Here is a 22,800-nt window from a genome sequence, read left to right as displayed (position 1 = left end):
ATGCAGTGATTCAGTGTAATGTGAAGTTTGTTTTTGTGTTAGTGCCATCCATTGTTGTCGCCAGTGCCAATGAATAGTGAATAGCAGAGATGGGAGAAAACAAAATGAGAAATTAATATTCCCTCACTGCCAAAAGTGTCTCGTATTTTCACCGAAAAGTTTAGTGCTTTACTAATTGCCACATGTATAAATGAAACCTGTGTTAATAAATATTGCTATTTCAAAATGCATCCATACAAAAAAGAACTAAATTCTGCTCAGAAACCTCATGCCTAATCATGCTAAACATTCCCTTTATTTAGGTATTACTATGCCTCATAGTCTCCTTATCTACCGTATTTACTCGAATCTAAGCCGCACTCGAATCTAAGCCACACTTGAAAAATGAGACTCAAAATTAAGGGAAAAAAAATTTCCCGAATCTAAGCCGCATCTGAAATTTGAGACTCGAAATTCAAGGGAGAGAAAAGTTTTAGGCCGCACCTCCAAATCGAAACAAAGTTGTTCCATTGTAATATGAGACACAATTTAGGTTGAATGAATGACGATACAGCTACAGTAGTTTGGTTCGAGTCGTAAGCTTAGCAGTTAAGCTTTACCACGTAGCCATTGCTATGCGTCAGGTGCTCCATCCGTATTTATACAGGAACCCTTCCTTTTTCATGTGCTTCGTCTGGTTTGAATCGATTGCTTATTTTTCTTTGATCTGATAAGTGCGGTTCTATTTGTTATACGTGTTTATGTCACTCTAAGCTGAAAATGCGTCACTGTACTGTGTCATGCATTGTTTGTCGCATTCTGATAATGTGTGTTTATGACCTGTCGCTGCTCACGGCATGGCTTGCTTTTGTGCGTGCTACCACCACTTACGATAAAAAAAGAGAGGAATTGTCGCATTAGCGAAACAATGGCAAGAGACTGCTATTTGTTGTTACTTACACTGCTGCTTTGTTTGATAATGATCAACAAAAACCAAATAATAGACTGCATATGATAGAAGATGTTCTGAACGAGAGTTTAGCTAAAATTTTTCGCCATTTGATAATCTTTGGAGACGCCTCTTTTGTTCAATACATTCTGCACAAAAATTAGAGTCATCTTAGATTTAAAAATCTAGTCAATTGCTGTGCTTCATTTCTGACTGTATCGCTATTAGGCATAAGAATAATATGAATATAAACATGATATGATATGTATATTTTTCCACGTTTGCTGTTGTCTCACACTAGTTTCGTAGTTTATTAGGCAGACAGGATTTAAATGAGATAGCAGAAAACATGAAAGAATACATGGCAAAATGTTTATATTCGTATTATTCTTATGGTGAAGAGAATACTGCATGTGATTCACAATTCATAAAAGTTCCTATTAGCAACCATCTCTTCTCACAGGTAGGAAAAAATTCAGAACATAGAGTTGGGCATATTGACAAACATCCCAAACAGTCTTGCCAGTCGGATTTTCATAGTACATCGAAATGCTGCTACATTCGAAGATGAACAATATGGAATTTGTATTTAATTCATTGAATAATGTATGAAAATGCAGTGGTCAAAACTCAGGGCGGAGAAAAAAGCTCGTCTTCCACCTTTTTTTTTTTTTTAATTTAGTTACTGACTCAGAGGTTTTGGTGCCAGTATTTATCTTTGTGCCTGCAAAACGTGCCTGTGTAGCGCTACATATATTCGAAGGCTGAAGTTAGTTGTGGTGGGTACCTACCAACATTTTTCAGAACTTCCGCTTACTTTGCACTCGATTCTAAGCCGCAGATGGTTTTTTGGATTACAAAAACCAGAAAAAAAGTGTGGCTTAGATTCGAGTAAATACGGTACTCTTAATGTTAAAATTGTAAGCCATATTATGCCCATAAAGTGTTTTTATTTGCATTGCCCCAATGGTAAATGTTGGTGTCACCTTCTCCACATAAAATATGGACCCCCAAACTATGAAGTGAAGTCCATGAAAGATTAATATATCCTAAACTCCACTGCAAACTAACAGCAACAGTGCAGACGTCAACCTACTCTCATAAATTTGCATCCTATAAAAAGTTGTACGCGAGGAACATAAAATTATTGATTTGTTGACAGTAATCACCACATAAAAACTCGTACACACTGAGGAGAGAAGTCAACTACACTAACTTGAAAACTTCAGAAAAAGACTGTAACCATTCCAAAAACAGACAAAAGGAAAAATATCCTAAGTCCAAAACCAAAATGAACTCTCAACACTGAAAAGATATTCAAAGAAGTATAATAAAAGAGGAAAGTTAATAAAATGTTCTTGGATTTCAAGTCATGTCAAGTGGTTAACTGCACATGAACATTCAGCACAGATCTTGTCTGCCATTGTCAAGTGGTTGACTGTCTCGTGAATGCCACTGCTGCTTATATAGCTGTGCCACTGCCAGTGACATCACTGGTGCCCAGTCTTGCACCATATATGGCAATGTTTTGGTTGTGTGGCTGTCACACCCCTTTAACTTCCCAACCACAGGGTCTCAAGGCCATACTCAGCTGCAACCCACCGTCTTTATTGAGGACACTGTCCAATATTTTGATCTCTATTGCTTCATTTATTACACTATCCCAGAAGTCGTTGGTCTCTTTAGTAACAGAAATATCATTGAACGCAATTCAGTGTCCATTTGCCAGTACACGCTCTGCTACAGTAGATTTTTTGAGATAGCGTAGGTGGAAACACCTTTCATGTTCTGTGCAGCACTGTTCAATAGCACAAAAAGCCTGACTGACATAAAACTGCCCTCACCCACATGGTATTTTGCATATTCCAGGTGTTCTGGGGTGCCGGGAGCCTGAAGACTGTGTCAGTTGTATGCTTTTTCAGGAGCCAGTTAATCTTCCCTGTTATATTGTGTGGATGGGGGTCAGACTGTCCGCACTATTGAACAGTACCACACACAACATGAAAGGTGTTTCAACCTACGCCATCCCAAAAAATCAGCTGCTGCACTGGAAAACAGACACTGAATTGCATTTGATGATTCTTCTGTTATTAAACAGACCAACGGCTTCTGGGATAGTGTAATAAATGAAGCAATAGAGATCAAAATATCAGACAATGTCCTCAATAAAGATGGTGGATTGCAGCTGAGTACGGCCTCGGACCATGTGATTGGGGAGACGATGAGAGCGCAACAGTCACGCAACCAAAACATTGCCATATATGGTGCAAGACTGGACACCAGTGATGTCACTGGCAGTGGCATAGCTATATAAGCACAACAGCAGCATTCACAAGACAGCCATCCACTTTCAATGGCAGAGAAAATCTCTGCTGAAAGCTCATGGGCAGTTAACCACTTGACACAGCTTGAAACCCAAAAACATTTTATTAATGGATATCACCGCAAATGCATGCATATGTATGTAAGAGGAAAGTTTTAAAAGGAAAAACTGTGAAAAACTGAAACAATATATTATGTAACATTTCTCAATAATGTGTGCTGTTTGCATGTATATACCAAAATGAATAAAGTTTTAAGATTTAAAAAAAACTAAAACATAAAATACAAATAAAAAGAAATTTAAAAAAGTTTGAGTTGCAGCCATGGCAAAAATTTTAATTCATTTCTACAGTTTCTACAGTTTCCGAAGATAAGTTCAGACTCATATGTCTCAATGAAAATGTAATTCCATCTTCATTAATTGTCCAAGATTCCACATGCAGCTTACAACTTTGTTATTGCTGAAGGAAACTATGCAAAAGTTGGCTTGATGTAAGTCTGGTCTTGCTTCTAATCTGTTTTCTTGAATACTACTTCTGCGTCTGTAATGCAAGTTGCATTAGTGGCTTCAAAAGTGACTACAACCCAAAAATGGATGATAAAAAAAAAAGACCTAAGTCGCAGTAACTTAAGAATTTTCAATTAAATGAAGCAAGGAGATGTAAACTTCAATAGATCTGTGGGAATTCATGATCTCTTGCTGACAAATTAATAAAAATTATAACAGTAAAAGATGACAGCATTCATCCAGGTACGCTATCTCGATAAAATAGGTTTTTGTGGCAAAGTTAAATCTAGCACTATACCAGGTGTTCCATTGATCATGACTACGCCAAATATCTCACGAAATAAGCAGCAAACGAAAAAACTACACAGAACGAAAGTTGTCTAGCTTGAAGGGGGAAACCAGATGGCACTGCCATTGGTCAAACAGATATCAACTATGTTTTTTAAATAGGAACCCTCATTTTTTATTACATATTCGTGTAGTATGTAAAAAAATATGAATGTATTAGTTGTACCACTTTTTTTCACTTTGTGATAGATGGCGCTGTAATAGTTACAAATATATGGCTCACAATTTTAGATGAACAGTTGGTAACAGGTAGGTTTCTTAAATTAAAATACAGAACATAGGTACGTTTGAACATTTTATTTTAGTCGTTCCAATGTGATACATGTACCTTTGTGAACTTATAATTTCTGAGAACGCATGCTGTTACAGCGTGGTTACCTGTAAATACTACATCACTGCAATAAATGCTCAAAATGATGTCCGTCAACCTCAATGCATTTGGCAATACGTGTAACAATATTCCTCTCAACAGTGAGTAGTTCGCCTTCCATAATGTTTGCACATGCATTGACAATGCGCTGATGCATGTTGTCAGGCGTTGTCAGTGGATCACAATAGCAAATATACTTCAACTTTCCCCACAGAAAGAAATCCGGGGACATCAGATCCGGTGAACGTGCGGGCCATGGTATGGTGCTTCGATGACCAATGCACCTGTCATGAAAGATGCTATTCAATACCGCTTCAACCACATGTGGGCTAAGTGCCGGACATCCATCATGTTGGAAGTACATCGCCATTCTGTCATGCAGTGAGACATCTTGTAGTAACATCGGTAGAACATTACGTAGGAAATCAGCATACATTGCACCATTTAGATTGCCATTGATAAAATGGGGGCCAATTATCCTTCCTCCCATAATGCCACACCATACATTAACCTGCCAAGGTTGCTGATGTTCCACTTGTCGCAGCCATTGTGGATTTTCCATTGCCCAATAGTGCATATTATGCCAGTTTACGTTACCACTGTTGGTGAATGACGCTTCATCGCTAAATAGAATGCGTGCAGAAAATCTGTCATCATCCAGTAATTTCTCTTGTGCCCAGTGTCAGAACTGTACATGACATTCAAAGTCGCCGCCATGCAATTGCTGGTGCATAGAAATATGGTACGGGTGCAATCGATGTTGATGTATCATTCTCAACACCGACGTTTTTGAGATTCTTGATTCTCGCACAATTTGTCTGCTCCTGATGTGCGGATTAGCCGCGACAGCAGCTGAAACACCTACTTGAGCATCATCATTCATTGCAGGTCATGACTGATGTTTCACACGTGGCTGAACACTTCCTGTTTCCTTAAATAATGTAACTATCCGGCAAATGGTCTGGACACTTGGATGCTGTCGTCCAGGATACCAAGCAGCATACATAGCATACGCCCGTTGGGCATTTTGATCACAATAGCCATACATACATCAACATGATATCAACCTTTTCCGCAGTTGGTAAACAGTCCATTTTAACACGGGTAATGCATCACGAAACAAATACCGTCTGCAATGGCGGAATGTTACGTGATACCATGTATTTATACGTTTGTGACAATTACAGTGCCATCTATCACAAAGCGAAAAAAGTGGTCCAACTAAAACATTCATATTTCTTTACATACTACACGAATATGTAATAAAAAATGGGGGTTCCGATTTTAAAAAACACAGTTGATATCCGTTTGACCTATGGCAGCACCATCTATTGGGTCAACCATAGCGCCATCTGGTTTCCCCCTTCAAGCCAGATGAGTTTCGTTCTTTGTAGTATTTTCATTTGATGCTTATTTTGTGAGATATTTGGCCCAGTCACTATCAATGGACCACCCTGCATATCTAAATGCACCAACATGGACAGGTGCTTTCAAGAACACCTTCAATCAGAAAAAAAGTCAACATATGTCTGAGTTAATGCTGTCAGCATTATCAAACCTTTGTATTTTGTGTATCATTTACTTTGTTTGTGGAGCATATCAGCATATTCACACTGTCATATTTTAGGCTACTATTTCAGCTACACAATGTAGCACATGGACCAAACATGTAATGTGCTTTAGGTTAGGACAAAATATTTTAATTGCTTTCCTGGGCTTCATCACATATGGGGCAGCATCACATAACAACAATAGGATCCTTTTTCTATTTAAATTTATTGGCACAAAGTATACTGACTTCTATTGACATCTACTGAGTTGAACTTGGGCACTTGAACTCACTATGAAGTTTACAGACTGTAACATATCCACAAAGTTACTCATGTTCTGCACTTTTAGTGTAATTCATATAAAAAAATTCAATGAAAGATGCTGTCATGCATGTTATTGCAAAATATACACTCAGGCCATGAAAGCGATACAATATATGTTATATACTGATCAGCCAGAAATATAATGACCACCTATCTAATAGCCAATTTGTCCACCTTTCTCATGGATAACAGTGGCTACCCATCATGGCATGGAAGCAGGAGGCCTTGGTAGGTCCCTGAAGGGCATTGGCACCACATCTGCACACCCAAGTCACCTACTTCCCATAAATTCCAGGGGAAGGGGCAAAGAGCTCAGACGTCATGTTCAATCACATCTCAGATGTGTTCAATCAGGCTCAGATCTGGAGAGCTGGGGGGCCAACACATCAACTGGAACTTGCCACTGGATTCTTAGAACCACTCTATTACACTCCTGGCCTTGTGACACAGCACATTATCTTGTCAATAAATGTCACTGCCATAGTGAAACACGATCATCATGAAGGAGTGTACGTGGTCTGCAATCAGTGTACAATACGCCTTGGCCATCTTGGTTCCTTGCACAAGCTCCACTGGACTTATGTTCCCCAGAGAATAATGGAGCCACCGTCAGCTTGCCTCTGTCCCACAGTACAAGTGTCAAACAGCTGGTCCCTTGGAAGAAGACGGATTCGCACCCTCCCATTGGTGTGATGGAGAAGGTATTGGGATTCATCAGACCATGCCATGCTCTGCCACTGCACCAATGTACAGTGCTAAAGGTCTTGTACCCATTTTAGTCATAGTTGCTGATGTCACGATGTTAACATTGGCACATGGTGAGTTGTCTGTTTCGGAACTCGTCATTAAGAGTGTTCAGTTCACTGTGGATTCAGACACACTTGTACTCTGCCCAGCATTAAACTCTGATGTTAGTTCAGTCATAGTACTCCGCCTGTGCTGATTTACCTGGTCTGCCCAGCCTACATCTGTAATGAGGGCTGGCCGCCCAATCCCACAACGTCTGAAAGTGATTTCACCTTGGCTCCTCGAACACCCGACAAGGCATGCAGTGTCTGAAATGCTTGGGCCAAGCCTCCAGGTCGTCACATTCTCCCCTTGGTCAAACTCAGTTACACTGCATGCCTTCCCCATTCTACACCAAGACAGCGTGCTCACTGATACTGCATGCACTTTGCATGTGTCTGACTAACAGTCATGCCTCGCCAAGTGGCAATACTATCGCCTGGATGGGTTTACATCAATAGTAGATCAGTGGTCATACTGTGGTGGCTGATCAGCGTAAATGTCTCAGTTCACACTATCTTCAAAATATGTATTTACCCCCCAAATGTCCACAACATGCAAATATTCATGCAACATGGATTTGCATGGAAATCTAGACTCTAGTTATTACATTCCCACTTCAGAAAGTGAAAAATTCACACATACTGGTGAAAAATCATCTAAATAACAAGAGACTTTCAAACATGCACTTTGTAGTTATAGAATTAATTAATGCTGGCTCACAAACTTTACATTCATTTCTTCCAAACATTTCCATTATGGAAAAAAAATGCAAATGATCCTACAAACAAGGATAAATAATATTTCACTGAATCTGAGAAAAATGTTGCAAAGTCCACAGCATTATCCTGTCAATATTTACAGAAATCACATACATGAAAAACTAACTGCAACCATGATTACAGCATAAGTGTATTGAATATATACCTGATTCATTGTGATCCATGGGCCACCTGCTGGGTTTAAAAAATTTCCTCTCCTCAGGTGATTCTGCATGTGGTTCATCTGTTAGAGAATACAACACTGGTCAATGTAACTATGCAATTATCAAAAAAATTCTTTTACTTTTGTAAACAAAAGAAATGAAGAGAATGAAATATCATAGCTATGTGAATTGCAGAAATGAACATTATCAGGTGCAGCTTATGTAAATTAGGATAATAAAACCCAAATCATCAAAACAATAATAATAACAATCATCATCATCAACAACAACAACAATAACAACAACAACGCTGTTCTGATAAGTACTGCCAAATGCATTATCATAAAAAACAGACATGTACTGCAAGCTGCCACCTCTCCAGGCTGCTGGCAACACAATCACATATATGCAGGGCAACATCAAATATAAGCAAACCATGTTTGTCATCAGCCCCATCTCAGATATCTGCCACAGTAATATATGGCAAGAGCATCGCCACTAGAGGTGTGAATGGCACTGCATCTAGTGCTGCAATCATGGCCACTGGTTCTCTTCTACAGATCTTGCATGCTGACCATCATGGAGGTATTCTTCTGCTGAGCTGAGCAGCTTTAAAGGACATTGCTCAGCCACCAGAGTCAGTCTGCACCGGGAGTTATTCCAGGTCACAGAGCCAACTGTTATTTCCAGTCCTTCAATCAGTGCTCCCTCTGCCCAGTGCTGTCATACACTTGTACTCATGTAAGAATCTTCACTCCATATCCTGTCTGAGTTCCTCATATTGGTTGCTGAAGTCTTTGCTCCAAACCTTTACTTTGCATCCTGTCCTAGCTGTCGCTCTGCATCTCGTCCAAGTTCACCATAATTGGCCCTCCATCAAATGCACCTATGGCCCGCCTACCACTTCAGGGAGCCATGTCTCTGAGACGGCCACATCTACCTCCAACCAGCTATGAGCTTCGGCCTCATTGGGGCCTCCTCCTGGACCCTCTTCAATCTACTACTCTCCACCAATATGGCTGCATCAATGTCACCTTTGTAAGAAGTCTCTTAGTACAAAGTAAGTGACTGTGAGTGGATACCAAATAGCATGTATTTAAGTCTGAATGATTGTTTTGTTTGTTATATTCAGTTTGAGTATAAAATAAACTTCATTTTTATTTCTTGCTAGCTGGGGCACATTATTTGGTTTGTCGTTAGCAGTGGTTACTTCTGCCTGTTAATGTATAAGTTGATTCTTCTCACATCCCTGAAGGGGATTTACAGAACATGATATGTGAATGAATGATTGAATAGATGCACTGTCAGGCTTGCATCCACATCTACATCTACATCTACATCTACATACATACCCCGCAAGCCAGGGTACAGTGCATGGTGGAGGGTACCCTGTTCCACAACTAGTTGTTTCCTTTCCTGTTCCACTCGCAGATAGAGCAAGGGAAAAAACTACTGTCCATATGCCACTGTATGATCCCTAATTTCTCTTATCTTATCTTCATCGTCCCAACGTGAAATGTATGTAGGCAGCAGTACGATTATTCTGCAGTCAGCTTCAAATGCTGGTTCTCTAAACTTTCTCTGCAGTGTTCTTCAAAATGAATGTCTTCTTCCCTCCAGGGATTCCCACTTGAGCTCCGGAAGCATATCTGTAGCACTTGCATGCTGATCGAACCTACTGGTAACAAATCTAGCAACTCGCCTCTGAATTGCTTCAATGTCTTCTTTCAATCCAACTTGGTGCTGATCCCAAACACTAGAGCAGCTCTCAAGAACAGGTCACATTGGTGTCCTATATGCAATCTCCTTCAAGGATGAACTACACTTTCCTAAACTACTCCCAATAAATAAAAGTTGACCATTCACCTTCACTACCACAGTCCTCACATGCTCATTCCAATTCATATCGCTTTGCAACATTACACCCAGATATTTAAATGATGTGACTGTGTCAAGCAGGACACTACTAATGCTGTATCCAAAAATTACAATTGTTTTTCCTACTCATCCACACTAACTTACATTTTTCTACATTATGAGCCAGTTGCCAATAATCACACGAAATTTTGTTTAGGTCATCTTGCATCAACCTACATTCATTTATCTTTGACACGTTTCTGTACACCACAGCATCATCAGCGAACAACTGCAGATTGCTGCCCACCCTGTCTGCCAGATCATTTATGTATATATAATATAGCAGTGGTCCTATCACACTTCCCTGGGGCACTCCTGATACTACCCCCGTCTCTGAGAAACACTCGTCATCGAGGACAACATACAGGGTTCTATTACTTAAGAAGTCTTCGAGCCAGTCACATATCCGCGAGCCTATTCTGTATGCACGTACCTGCATCAACACTTTAGGGAAGACAGAACGTGCCAGCTGCTGACTGGTTGAGGCAAGTTGCAGGAGTTTTGAAATTTAGTTGACATTAAATAGTGATGATTCCTTTTTTAACTGGATTGTACAAAGTAAGGTTAGTTGGTTGGTTTAAAGGTGGGAGAAGGGACCAAACTACAAGGTCATTGGTCCCTTGTTCATAATAAAACAATGCCACAACTGTGAGAATAAAACTGATGAAACATATAACACAAAACAGAAAGAAAGGAAAAGCCACAAGAACGAAGGAAAGGCAAAGAATGCTATAAGGAACAAAAGAGGACAAGAAAACAACAGAGAGATGCTAGAAACAGAAGAGAGTAAAACATGAAAGCAGATTACAGTGGCTGGCCAGCCACGAGAATAAAAAAGGAAAGCCAGTCACTCTGCAACATATTAAAACCTCCACCCTAAAAGCACTAGGGTGGAGGACACAGAGGGCTGGCCAGCCACGAGAATAAAAAAGGAAAGCCAGTCACTCTGCAACATATTAAAACCTCCACCCTAAAAGCACTAGGGTGGAGGACACAGAGGGACAAACGACATGCGCTACAACCTACATAGAAGAATAAAACCAACTCCCACAGATAAAACATAAAACTAAAGCTGCTGTGGATGCATTGTTGCCCAACAAAGCAGGCAGGGTGCTGGGAAAGTTAAAAGTCTGCCACAGAGTGGCTAAAAGTGGGCAGTCCAACAAGAGGTGGACGACTGTCATTTGGGAGCCACAGCAACACTGAGGTGGGTCCTTGTAATGGAGTAGGTAACCATGCGTTAGCCACGCATGGCCAATGCGGAGCCGGCAGAGGACAACTGGTTCCCAGCGAGAGGCCTGAATGGAAGACTTCCACACATTTAATGTCTCCTTAATGACACGCAGTTTGTTGTGCATGCTGTTATGCCATTCCGTCTGCCAAAGCTTGAAAACCCTGTGGTGTAAGACAGAACACAGGTCAGCTTCAGAGTTGCCTATCTCCAGAAGCAGTTTCCAAGTCGCCTGTTTGGCCAGCCTGTCGGCATATTCGTTGCCGGAGATTTTGATGTGTCCTGGAGTCCACACAAACACCACGGAATGGTGGGACTGTTCCAGGGCATAGATGGTAGCACTGGTCGATAGCTTGTAGGCTGCTCAATGAGTCAGCACACAGAAGAAATGTCTGACCAGGGCATGAGCGGATGTACTCAAGAGCATGAGATATGGCTGGCAGCTCTGCAGTAAAAACACTGCAGCCAACTGGCGAGGAGTGCTGCTCAATATGTCCTCCATGAACATATGCTAAACCTATGTGACCATCAGCCATTTAGCCGTTGGTGTAAAGCGCTTCAGAGCCCCAGAACACATCAAGAATTGAGAGGAAATGACAGCAGAGAGTGGCAGGGTTAACTGAGTCCTTAGGGCCATGATAAAGGTCCAGATGAAGCCTCAGCCGAGGCCAAGATCATGGAGGCATACGTGAATGGACCGCAAGTAGAAGTGGTAAAGGGAAGGACTCCAGTTCGAAGAGAAGGGACCACACACGAACCGCAATCATTAGCCCCAATCTGGGCCGCCAATGCAGGAGATGGACTGCCGCAGCTGGGAAAAGCAGATGGTAATTTGGATGCCAAGGGGAACTATGAATGTGTGCTGGGTAACTGGCAAGTAGTTGTGCACTTCTGATCTGCAGTGGAGGGAGACCAGGCTCCCCCAGTACGCTGATCACTGAACTCGTCCTAAAAGCTCCTGTCGCTAATCGAACCCCACAATGATGCACAGTGTCGAGTAAATGCAATGCTGAAAGCACTGCCAAAACATAAACCGCATTTCCATAGTCAATTCAGGATTGAACAAGGGCTCTGTAGAGCGGCAGCAGTGTACAGCGATCTGCACACCAATTGGTGTTGCTCAACAACGGAGGGCACTGAGGTGCTGCCAGCACTTCTGCTTAAGCTCACAAAGATGAGGGAGCCAAGTCACTCGAGTATCGAAAACCAGTCCTAGGAATTGATATGTCTCCACTATAGTGAGTGGATGGTCATTAAGATAAAGTGTGGGTTCCAGTGTGGGTTTCGGATGAACGGTATGATGCCGACAAAAGTGCATGACACACGACTTTGTGGCTGAAACCTGGAAGCCGTGGGATAGAGCCCATGATTGCACCTTGTGGATGGCTCCCTGGAGGCACCACTCAGCAACAACAATACTGGAGCAGCAGTACGAAATGTGTAAGTTGGCTGCATACAGTGAAGGTGAGACAGAGAGCCCGACAGCTGCTGCTAGACCATTAATGGCCACTAAAAGTAGAGAGACACTCAATACAGAGCCATGTGGGACTCCATTCTACTGGATATGGATGGAACTATGGGAATCACCAACTTGGACATGGAAAGTATGGAAGTTTTGGATAAAAATCGGGAGTGGTCCCCAGAGACCCCACTCATACAATGTGGCAAGGATATGAAGTTGCCAAGTCATGTCGTATGCTTTACGTAAGTCAAAAAAGATGGCAATCAGATGTTGCCATTGCAAAAGGCGGCTTGGATGGCAGACTTGATGGACACAAGATTATCAGTGGTAGAACGACCATGGCGGAAGCTGCCCTGACGTGGAACCAGCAAGCCACGTGACTCCAGGACCCAGTCCAGCAGCCGACATACTATACGTTCCAGCGGCTTACAAAGAATGTTGGTGAGGCTGATGGGCTGATAGCTATCCACATCAAGCGGGTTTTTACTGGGTTTGAGCACTGGAATGATGGTGCTCTCCCGCCATTGCAATGGAAAGACGCCTTTGCACCAGTTGAAGATGATGAGAAGATGTCGCTTGTAGTCAGATGAGAGATGTTTAATCATCTGGCTGTGGATGTGATCAGGCCCAGGAGTTGTGTCGGGGCAATGTGCAAGGGCACTGAGGAGCTCCCACTCTATAAATGGAGTGTTATAGGATTCACTGCAGCATGTAGTGAATAAGAGGACGTTCCCTTCCAGCTGCCGTTTGAGTGTGCTAAAGGCTGGGGCATAATTCTCCGATGCACAGGCTCGAGCAAAGTGGTCAGCAATCGTGTTTGTGTTAGTACATAATTTGGCATTTATGGTAACACCAGGGACAGATGTTGGGGCCTGGTACCTGAAAAGACGTTCGATCTTTGCCCAGACTTGGGAAGGTGACGTGTGGTGTGACACCCAATGGTGGAGACGTATCTCTCCCAACACCACTTCTTCCGTTGTTCGATAAGGTAGCGAACATGGGCAAGGAGGAATTTAAAAGCTATGAGGTGCTCCAGGGAAGGGTGCCGATTATTCCACTGTAGAGCTCGCCGACGCTCCTTAATTGCTTCAGCAACTTTCGGCGACCATCAAGGGACTGCATTATGCCTCGGGCACCCTAAAGAGCGAGGGATCGCGTTTTCTGTCACAGAAACAATTGTGCTAGTCACCTGCTCAACCATCACATCGATGTTACCGTGTGGGGGAGATTCAGTGGTGACAGCAGAGGTGCAAGTTCCCCAGTCTGCCTTATTCGAAGCATATCTGTGCAGGCGTCCACGTGATTGATGCTGGGTCAGTGACAGGAAGATGGGGTAGTGGTCACTACGACACAAGACGTCATTTGCTCTCCAGTGGATAGATGGGAGAAGTCCTGGGCAGCAAATTGATAAATCAATGGCCAGGTAACTACCACCAGCCCCAGTATTTAAGAGGCAGAGGCCGAATTGTGACAGTAGAGTTTTGACATCTGTGCCACAGCCAGTAATCATGGTACCACCCCACAAGGGGTTATGGGCATTAAAACCTCCCAGAAGTAGGAAAGGATTAGGGAGTTCATCAATCAGTGTAGCTAATACATTCAGGGGTACTCCAACATCTGGAGGAAGATATACATTGCAGACAGTTATTTCCTGCGTCACCCTTATTCTGACAGCCACAGCTTCAAGAGGGGTTTGAAGGGGCACATGTTCAGTACAGACCGACTTTAGGACATAAACGCAAACTCCACCTGACACTTGATTATAGTCGCTATGATTCTTGTAATATTCCTTATAGCCATGGAGGGCAGGGGTCTGCATTGCTGGGAAACAGGTTTCCTGGAGGGCAATGCAGACAGCAGGAGTAAAGCATAACAGTTGCTGTAACTCAGCCAGGCGGTGGAAAAAACCACTGCAATTTCACTGGAGGATGACATCGTGAGACTGGGAAGTCATGGAACATTCAGTGAGGCAGTTTACACCTCAGAGTCACCTGCTGACACTGATTTATTGCCTGAGCAGTCTATATCCATTGTGTCTGAGGGTCTGGCGAGATCTAGGTCCTCAGCAGACGCCAAAATATCCACCCCATCCTCAGCCGCAGAGCTTGTAGGTAGCGGTGGTGTGAGTGCCACCGCAATTTCTTTGGTCTTAGGGGTTTCCTTTTTGCATTTCTCTCGCTGCTCCTTGGGTTTCCCTGGCTGGGAGGACTTCACTGGCTCAGTCTCTGGGACTGAGGATGAGTGTGAAGCCCTATGACGAGCTGCTTTTGAGCTCTTCAGCCACTGGTGGGTCTCGTCTTCCACAGTAGAACAAACCCAAGGGACCCCTTCCTAGCAAGAGAAGACAAAGAAGACTTATGCTTCTTCGGCATAGAAGTGGGGACGCATGTCCCCGATGGTTGGGTGGGGTGGGGTGTTGCTCCCAAAGTAGGAGGTGCAGGAGCAACAGGGAGGGAAATGCCCCCCATCAAGGGGGCAGGTCTAGTCTTCCGGCTCTCAGAGGTGCCCTGGGCTGGTGGAGCTAATGGTGCCAGAGCTGTTGTAGTGGCGGCGTAAGATGATGTCATATGCACAGGATGCAGGCGTTCAAATTTTCTCTTAGCCTCACTGTAGGTCAGTCTGTCCAGGGTCTTGTACTCCATGATTTTCCTTTCTTTCTAGAGAATCCTACAGCCAGGTGAGCACGGCAAATGGTGCTCTCTGCAGTTGACACAGATGGGAGGTGGGGCACATGGAGTATTTGGATGTGATTTGCGTCCACAATCTCGGCATGTGGTGCTGGAAATGGCTGGAAATGGCTGAACTTCCAACACTTAAAGCACCACATTGGGGGAGGGATATAGGGCATTACATCACACTAGTAGACCATCACCTTGACCTTCTCAGGCAATGTATCACCCTAAAAGGCCAAGATGAAGGCACCGGTGTACACCTCGCTGCTCTAAATTGGTGGGCAGTTCACTGTCGGACTGCAAAAGAAGGTCTCTGTGAAATATGATACCTTGGACCATATTTAAGCTTTTATGGGGCATGATGGTTACAGAAACATCCCCCAGCTTGTCACAAGCGACTAACGCCTGAGACTGGGCAGAGGATGCTGTTTTGATTAAGACTGCCCCAGATCTCACTTTGGACAAGCCCTCCACCTTCCCTACCTTGTCCTCTAAATGCTCAACAAAAAACTGAGGCTTCATCGTCATGAAAGATTCCGAATCAGCTCTCAAAAATACAAGGTACTGGGGCGAATAAAATCTGCTGCTGTCCTTAGCCTGACATTTCTCCCGTGGTGTGGCCAGGGAGGGGATCAATTTGGAGTCATACTTGTGTGTGTTGAATTGAGCTCATGATTGCTTAGAGCCTCCCCCCATGAACCATGGACCTTGCCGTTGGTGGGGAGGCTTGCGTGCCTCAGCGATACAGATGGCCGTACCGTAGGTGCAACCAAAACGGAGGGGTATCTGTTGAGAGGCCAGACAAACATGTGGTTCCTGAAGAGGGGCAGCAGCCTTTTCAGTAGTTGCAGGGGCAACAGTCTGGATAATTGACTGATCTGGCCTTGTAAGATTAACCAAAACGGCCTTGCTGTGCTGGTACTGCGAACGGCTGAAAGCAAGGGGAAACTACAGCCGTAATTTTTCCCAAGGACATGCAGCTTTACTGTATGATTAAATGATGATGGCGTCCTCTTGGGTAAAATATTCCGGAGGTAAAATTGTCCCCCATTCGGATCTCCGGGCGGGGACTATTCAAGAGGACGTCATTATCAGGAGAAAGAAAATTGGCATTCTATGGATCGGAGCGTGGAATGTCAGATCCCTTAATCTGGCAGGTAGGTTAGAAAATTTAAAAAGGGAAATGGATAGGTTAAAGTTAGATATAGTGGGAATTAGTGGAGTTCGGTGGCAGGAGGAACAAGACTTTTGGTCAGGTGATTACAGGGTTATAAATACAAAATCAAATAGGGGTAATGCAGGAGTAGGTTTAATAATGAATAAAAAAATAGAAGTGCGGGTTAGCTACTACAAACAGCATAGTGTACGCATTATTGTGGCCAAGATAGACACAAAGCCCATGCCTACTACAGTAGTACAAGTTAATATGCCAACTAGCTCTGCAGATGATGAAGAAATTGATGAAATGTATGACGAGATAAAAGAAATTATTCAGGTAGTGAAGGGAGACGAAAATTTAATAGTCATGGGTGACTGGAATTCGTCAGTAGGAAAAGGGAGAGAAGGAAACATAGTAGGTGAATATGGATTGGGGAGAAGAAATGAAAGAGGAAGCCGCCTTGTAGAATTTTGCACAGAGCATAACTTAATCATAGCTAACACTTGGTTCAAGAATCATGAAAGAAGGTTGTATACCTGGAAGAATCCTGGAGATACTAAAAGGTATCAGATAGATTACATAATGGTAAGACAGAGATTTAGGAACCAGGTTTTAAATTGTAAGACATTTCCAGGGGCAGATGTGGATTCTGACCACAATCTATTGGTTATGAACTGCAGATTGAAACTGAAGAAACTGCAAAAAGGTGGGAATTTAAGGAGATGGGACCTGGATAAACTGAAAGAACAAGAAGTTGTACACAGTTTCAGGGAGAGCATAAGGGAACAATTGACAGGAATGGGGGAAAGAAATACAGTAGAAGAAGAATGGGTAGCTTTGAGGGATGAAGTAGTGAAGGCAGCAGAGGATCAAGTAGGTAAAAAGACGAGGGCTAATAGAAATCCTTGGGTAACAGAAGAAATATTGAATTTAATTGACGAAAGGAGAAAATATAAAAATGCAGTAAATGCAGCAGGCAAACAGGAATACAAACGTCTCAAAAATGAGATCGACAGGAAGTGCAAAATGGCTAAGCAGGGATGGCTAGAGGACAAATGTAAGGATGTAGAGGCTTATCTCACTAGGGGTAATATAGATACTGCCTACAGGAAAATTAAAGAGACCTTTGGAGAGAAGAGAACCACTTGTATGAATATCAAGAGCTCAGATGGCAAACCAGTTCTAAGCAAAGAAGGGAAGGCAGAAAGGTGGAAGGAGTATATAGAGGGTTTATACAAGGGCGATGTACTTGAGGACAATATTATGGAAATGGAAGAGGATGTAGATGAAGAAGAAATGGGAGATAAGATACTGCGTGAAGAGTTTGACAGAGCACTGAAAGACCTGAGTCGAAGCAAGGCCCCGGGAGTAGACAACATTCCATTACAACTACTGATGGCCTTGGGAGAGCCAGTCATGACAAAACTCTACCATCTGGTGAGCAAGATGTATGAGACAGGCGAAATACCCACAGGCTTCAAGAAGAATATAATAATTCCAATCCCAAAGAAAGCAGGTGTTGACAGATGTGAGAATTACCGAACTATCAGTTTAATAAGTCACAGCTGCAAAGTACTAACGCGAATTCTTTACAGACGAATGGAAAAACTGGTAGAAGCAGACCTCGGGGAAGATCAGTTTGGGTTCTGTAGAAATGTTGGAACACGTGAGGCAATACTAACCTTACGACTTATCTTAGAAGAAAGATTAAGAAAAGGCAAACCTACGTTTCTAGCATTTGTAGACTTAGAGAAAGCTTTTGACAACGTTAACTGGAATACTCTCTTTCAAATTCTGAAGGTGACAGGGGTAAAATACAGGGAGCGAAAGGCTATTTACAATTTGTACAGAAACCAGATGGCAGTTATAAGAGTCGAGGGGCATGAAAGGGAAGCAGTGGTTGGGAAAGGAGTGAGACAGGGTTGTAGCCTCTCCCCGATGTTATTCAATCTGTATATTGAGCAAGCAGTAAAGGAAACAAAAGAAAAATTCGGAGTAGGTATTAAAATTCATGGAGAAGAAGTAAAAACTTTGAGGTTCGCCAATGACATTGTAATTCTGTCAGAGACAGCAAAGGACTTGGAAGAACAGTTGAATGGAATGGACAGTGTCTTGAAAGGAGGATATAAGATGAACATCAACAAAAGCAAAACGAGGATAATGGAATGTAGTCAAATTAAATCGGGTGATGCTGAGGGGATTAGATTAGGAAATGAGACACAAAGTAGTAAAGGAGTTTTGCTATTTAGGGAGTAGAATAACTGATGATGGTCGAAGTAGAGAGGATATAAAATGTAGACTGGCAATGGCAAGGAAATCGTTTCTGAAGAAGAGAAATTTGTTAACATTGAGTATAGATTTAAGTGTCAGGAAGTCGTTTCTGAAAGTATTTGTATGGAGTGTAGCCATGTATGGAACTGAAACATGGACGATAACCAGTTTGGACAAGAAGAGAATAGAAGCTTTCGAAATGTGGTGCTACAGAAGAATGCTGAAGATAAGGTGGGTAGATCACGTAACTAATGAGGAGGTATTGAATAGGGTTGGGGAGAAGAGAAGTTTGTGGCACAACTTGACTAGAAGAAGGGATTGGTTGGTAGGACATGTTTTGAGGCATCAAGGGATCACAAATTTAGCATTGGAGGGCAGCATGGAGGGTAAAAATCGTAGAGGGAGACCAAGAGATCAATACACTAATCAGATTCAGAAGGATGTAGGTTGCAGTAGGTACTGGGAGATGAAGAAGCTTGCACAGGATAGAGTAGCATGGAGAGCTGCATCAAACCAGTCTCAGGACTGAAGACCACAACAACAACAACATCGCTTAGAGACTGCTGATGTTTCACCACCAGCAATAGATGTTAGACTACGCTTCATTGCATGTTATCTGCCCTGATTCCACCCACGCCGACCAGGAGCCCTCCCCATGGACGCCACCCAGCCACACCCAAGGCCACCTGGCAGGATGGCCGTTTCCGGGAGTCCCGATGCCTAGCGGGAATGGGCATCTACCCCCTGGCAAATGTGGGGAGTTAATGGCGCAGGTATCAGCAGAGCAATCGCTGTGTGGTAAGGGGGCTACAACCAACAGGGTGCATGGCGGCCCCACCACAACGTACTGGCTACTGTGCTGGATATCAAGTGCAAAGAAGTCCATGGTCATCGTCAACGTAGAAATCAACACTACATAATGCATGGTGGAAAACGCACCCAGGAAGGTGTCCTCATCCAAGAGATGGAGAATGGGCAGGACTGCAATGCGATGATGAGAAAGTGGGCTAAAGATCTCAGTGGATGATGGACACGATGTCCCTTGTAAGGCACTGTTCCCCAATTGGCTCGCTCTTCGGGAAAATTTTGAAGACTGGAGGTCGAACCCTACAGGGGACCATCACATAAAGGCTGAAATGTGTGAAACTCCTTTTAGTCACCTCGTACAACAGGTAGGAATACCTTGGGCCTATTCTAACCCCCAAACCCACAGGGGTGTCATACAAAGTAAATTGAAGCACTATATATAAAAGAAATTAGCATATCTGTTGTCTTTATGATTTCTATAATGTCTTTCAGTTATTCTTGAAAGTATATGAAAGAGCCAATAACTCAAGAAGCTAGCAGAAAGGTAGCAAGAGTAGTTTGGATCAAGAGTTGCAGAGAAGCCAAGGTATAGAATGTATGGCTTGCCACTGGATGCAGTTACTAGCAAAAAGGAAGACAGTAGTATAATGCTGTTATTAAAAGATACATCAGCTGGACTCAAGCACAAACTGGTCAAGGTTTAACCTTGTATAGAACAAATGGGTGGTGTTTCTTCTCAGTAAAAAACCAACGAAAAGCATACTGTGATAGCACACAAGACTATTTGTGAAATACACTATCACAGGCCGCAGATGAGCACACTGGTTCAAATGAAATTTGCTGGTGCTTCACAGGATAATGTGGTAAAATACAAATGAAAATTAATATTTGTTGGTATTTTGCTTTTTTTATAATTCATGGTATATTTAGGAAATTTTTCATCATCCTGTTATCCTGATAGTGCAGAAAGCACCAGTTACTAGGTCTAACTATATTGAAAGTAGTTGCCAGATAATTCTGACGGAACCCCCCCCCCCCCCCCCCCCATTTCCAAGCTCTACAACCCTTAATAGGCCTTGGCCTGCTCTAGGACATAATTACATAATTCCACTCCTCCCTCTCCAGCATTTTGCATCTCCATCCTCTGACAATTTTTAAATCACCTTTTATGTCATCCAAGCATTAAAGTCTTTGTCTTCCCTGCTTCTTCGTCCCACTGGGTTTTGCAAGCAGCGCTATTCTTGTTGGATCCTCATGTTCTATGTGAAAAACAAGACTGATTCATTTCAGGCAGTTAATTTTAATGAACTTTACGATTTAAAGACCTTTCTATAATCTGTAAAGTACAAAATTATAACATCTGTGCCATGCTCCACCTTCATTAATTGCCCCATAGATTTTGCATAACACCTTTCGTTCAAAATATCCCATTAGCTTTTCACATTATTGTGTCTGTGTCCAGGTTTCTGAGCTGTATATTAATAATGGGTGTATGAAAGTCTTATACAGCTAACACTTTGCTCTTCTGAACAAATTTCTGGACTTATGTCATGGGGCCATCCCATAATAGCTAGGTGGATTCACCACTTTATTTTCATGCTAATATCATTCTGTGATGTTCCCAATGTTCCCAGATAGACAAATTCACTAACAGATTCTATTTATTTGCATGTATTTGGTTTTATTGATGTTCACTTCCAGTCCCATTTCTATTGCTGTTACCACCAATGCCATGTATGTTTCTTTATCAGCTATCTTGCAATACTATTCACATCATCTGAATAGGCCAAAAGCTGCACCACTCTATTGTATATTGTGCCTATTGTGTTGATTTGAGCTGTCCTTATTACCTTCTCTAGTGCTCTGTTAAAAACGATACATGAGAGTTCAGAAACTTAATGCCGCTTTATTTACCATTAGAACAGTATCTGAAATAAGTGACATTTCAACACGAAAAGTAGTCTACTTTGCATATTTTCAAACGCTTATGTCATATGGTATTATTTTTTGGGATAATTCTTCTGATTCAAAAAGGGTATTTTTGGCTCAAAAATGGGCTCTTCGAGCTATGTGTGGTGTAAGTTCGAGAACCTCTTGTCGACCCCTATTCAATAGTCTGGGAATTCTGACATTGCCCTCACAGTATATATTTTCTTTAATGTCGTTTGCTGTTAGCAATATTAGCTTATTCCCAAGAGTTAGCAGCTTTCACTCAGTTAATACTAGGCAGAAATCAAATCTGCATGTGGAATGCACTTCCTTGACTCTTGTGCAGAAAGGATTGCAGTATTCTGCTGCATCCATTTTCAATAAGCTACCACAAGAACTCAAAAATCTTAGCAGTAGCCGAAACGCTTTTAAGTCTAAACTGAAGAGTTTCCTCATGGCTCACTCCTTCTATTCTGTCGAGGAGCTAAAAAATTAAGCAAATTCCAGTGTTACATTCTTGATTTTCTTTATTTAAACTAACGACGTGTCACCTGAATATGTTTCTTATATTTCATTTTATCTGTTTCTACAATCGTGTTATAATTTCATGTATTGACTCATTCCATGACTATGGAGACTTCTCCTTAATGTGGTTCCATGGAACAATAAATAAATAAATAAATCCCCTTGCCTCAGTCCACAGTTAGTTTCACAACTTGGTGTTAACTTTCTTGCATCCATACTTTACATTTTTTTTCCATAGTCAAACTTAGGCATCTAAAATGTTGTAGTATGCTCAGTTCATTCATGGCTTCAATAAGGTAATTTCTTTTAATGGTGTCATATGCTGCTTTAAAATCAACAAATATATGATATGTTTCTATATTGTTTTCCCTCGTTCTTTCTAATATCTGCCTCAGGGTGGGTAAATGGTCAACAGTTGATTTACCTGATCTAAAGCCTGTCTGATATCTCCCAACTGCCTTTTTGCAAAAGGTTGCCAGACAATTCTGCTGGGTCCTGAATTTAAAAATCTTATGCGCCTTTGTCCAGTGATAGCCTATGAAGCTATATAGTCAATGCAACCATAATCAGAACATTCTTTCAACATGGTCATTTAAATCTGTATTGCTTCATTGATCACCATGGAATTAACTGTTGAATTCGTGCATTTTGCACCAATTTCATTATTTAAAACTTGAAGTTGTATTAATCCTTTCCCTCCAACACTGGGAAAGCAAACAGACTTTCTAAGAGTCAATTTCTTTCTTTTTCTCTCTTTAATTCAGAA

The 22,800-nt window shown here is 42.2% G+C and overlaps 1 protein-coding gene across 1 annotated transcript in view; it reads right to left on the bottom strand.

The window, feature by feature from the left end:
• The window catches only part of LOC126469698 (uncharacterized), an 894,140-nt gene that overhangs the window by 633,612 nt on the left and 237,728 nt on the right, over nt 1-22,800 (bottom strand). Inside the window, exon 7 of the mRNA XM_050096872.1 lies at nt 8,064-8,141. Coding sequence (XP_049952829.1) covers nt 8,064-8,141 — 78 coding nt within the window. The remainder of the gene's footprint in view (nt 1-8,063; nt 8,142-22,800) is intronic.

This window comes from Schistocerca serialis, chromosome 3 (genome assembly GCF_023864345.2).
Source record: "Schistocerca serialis cubense isolate TAMUIC-IGC-003099 chromosome 3, iqSchSeri2.2, whole genome shotgun sequence".
Classification (NCBI taxonomy): Eukaryota; Metazoa; Arthropoda; class Insecta; order Orthoptera; family Acrididae; genus Schistocerca; species Schistocerca serialis.
Note: the sequence above shows the minus strand (reverse complement) of the source record. Positions and strands in the feature narration are given on the sequence as shown.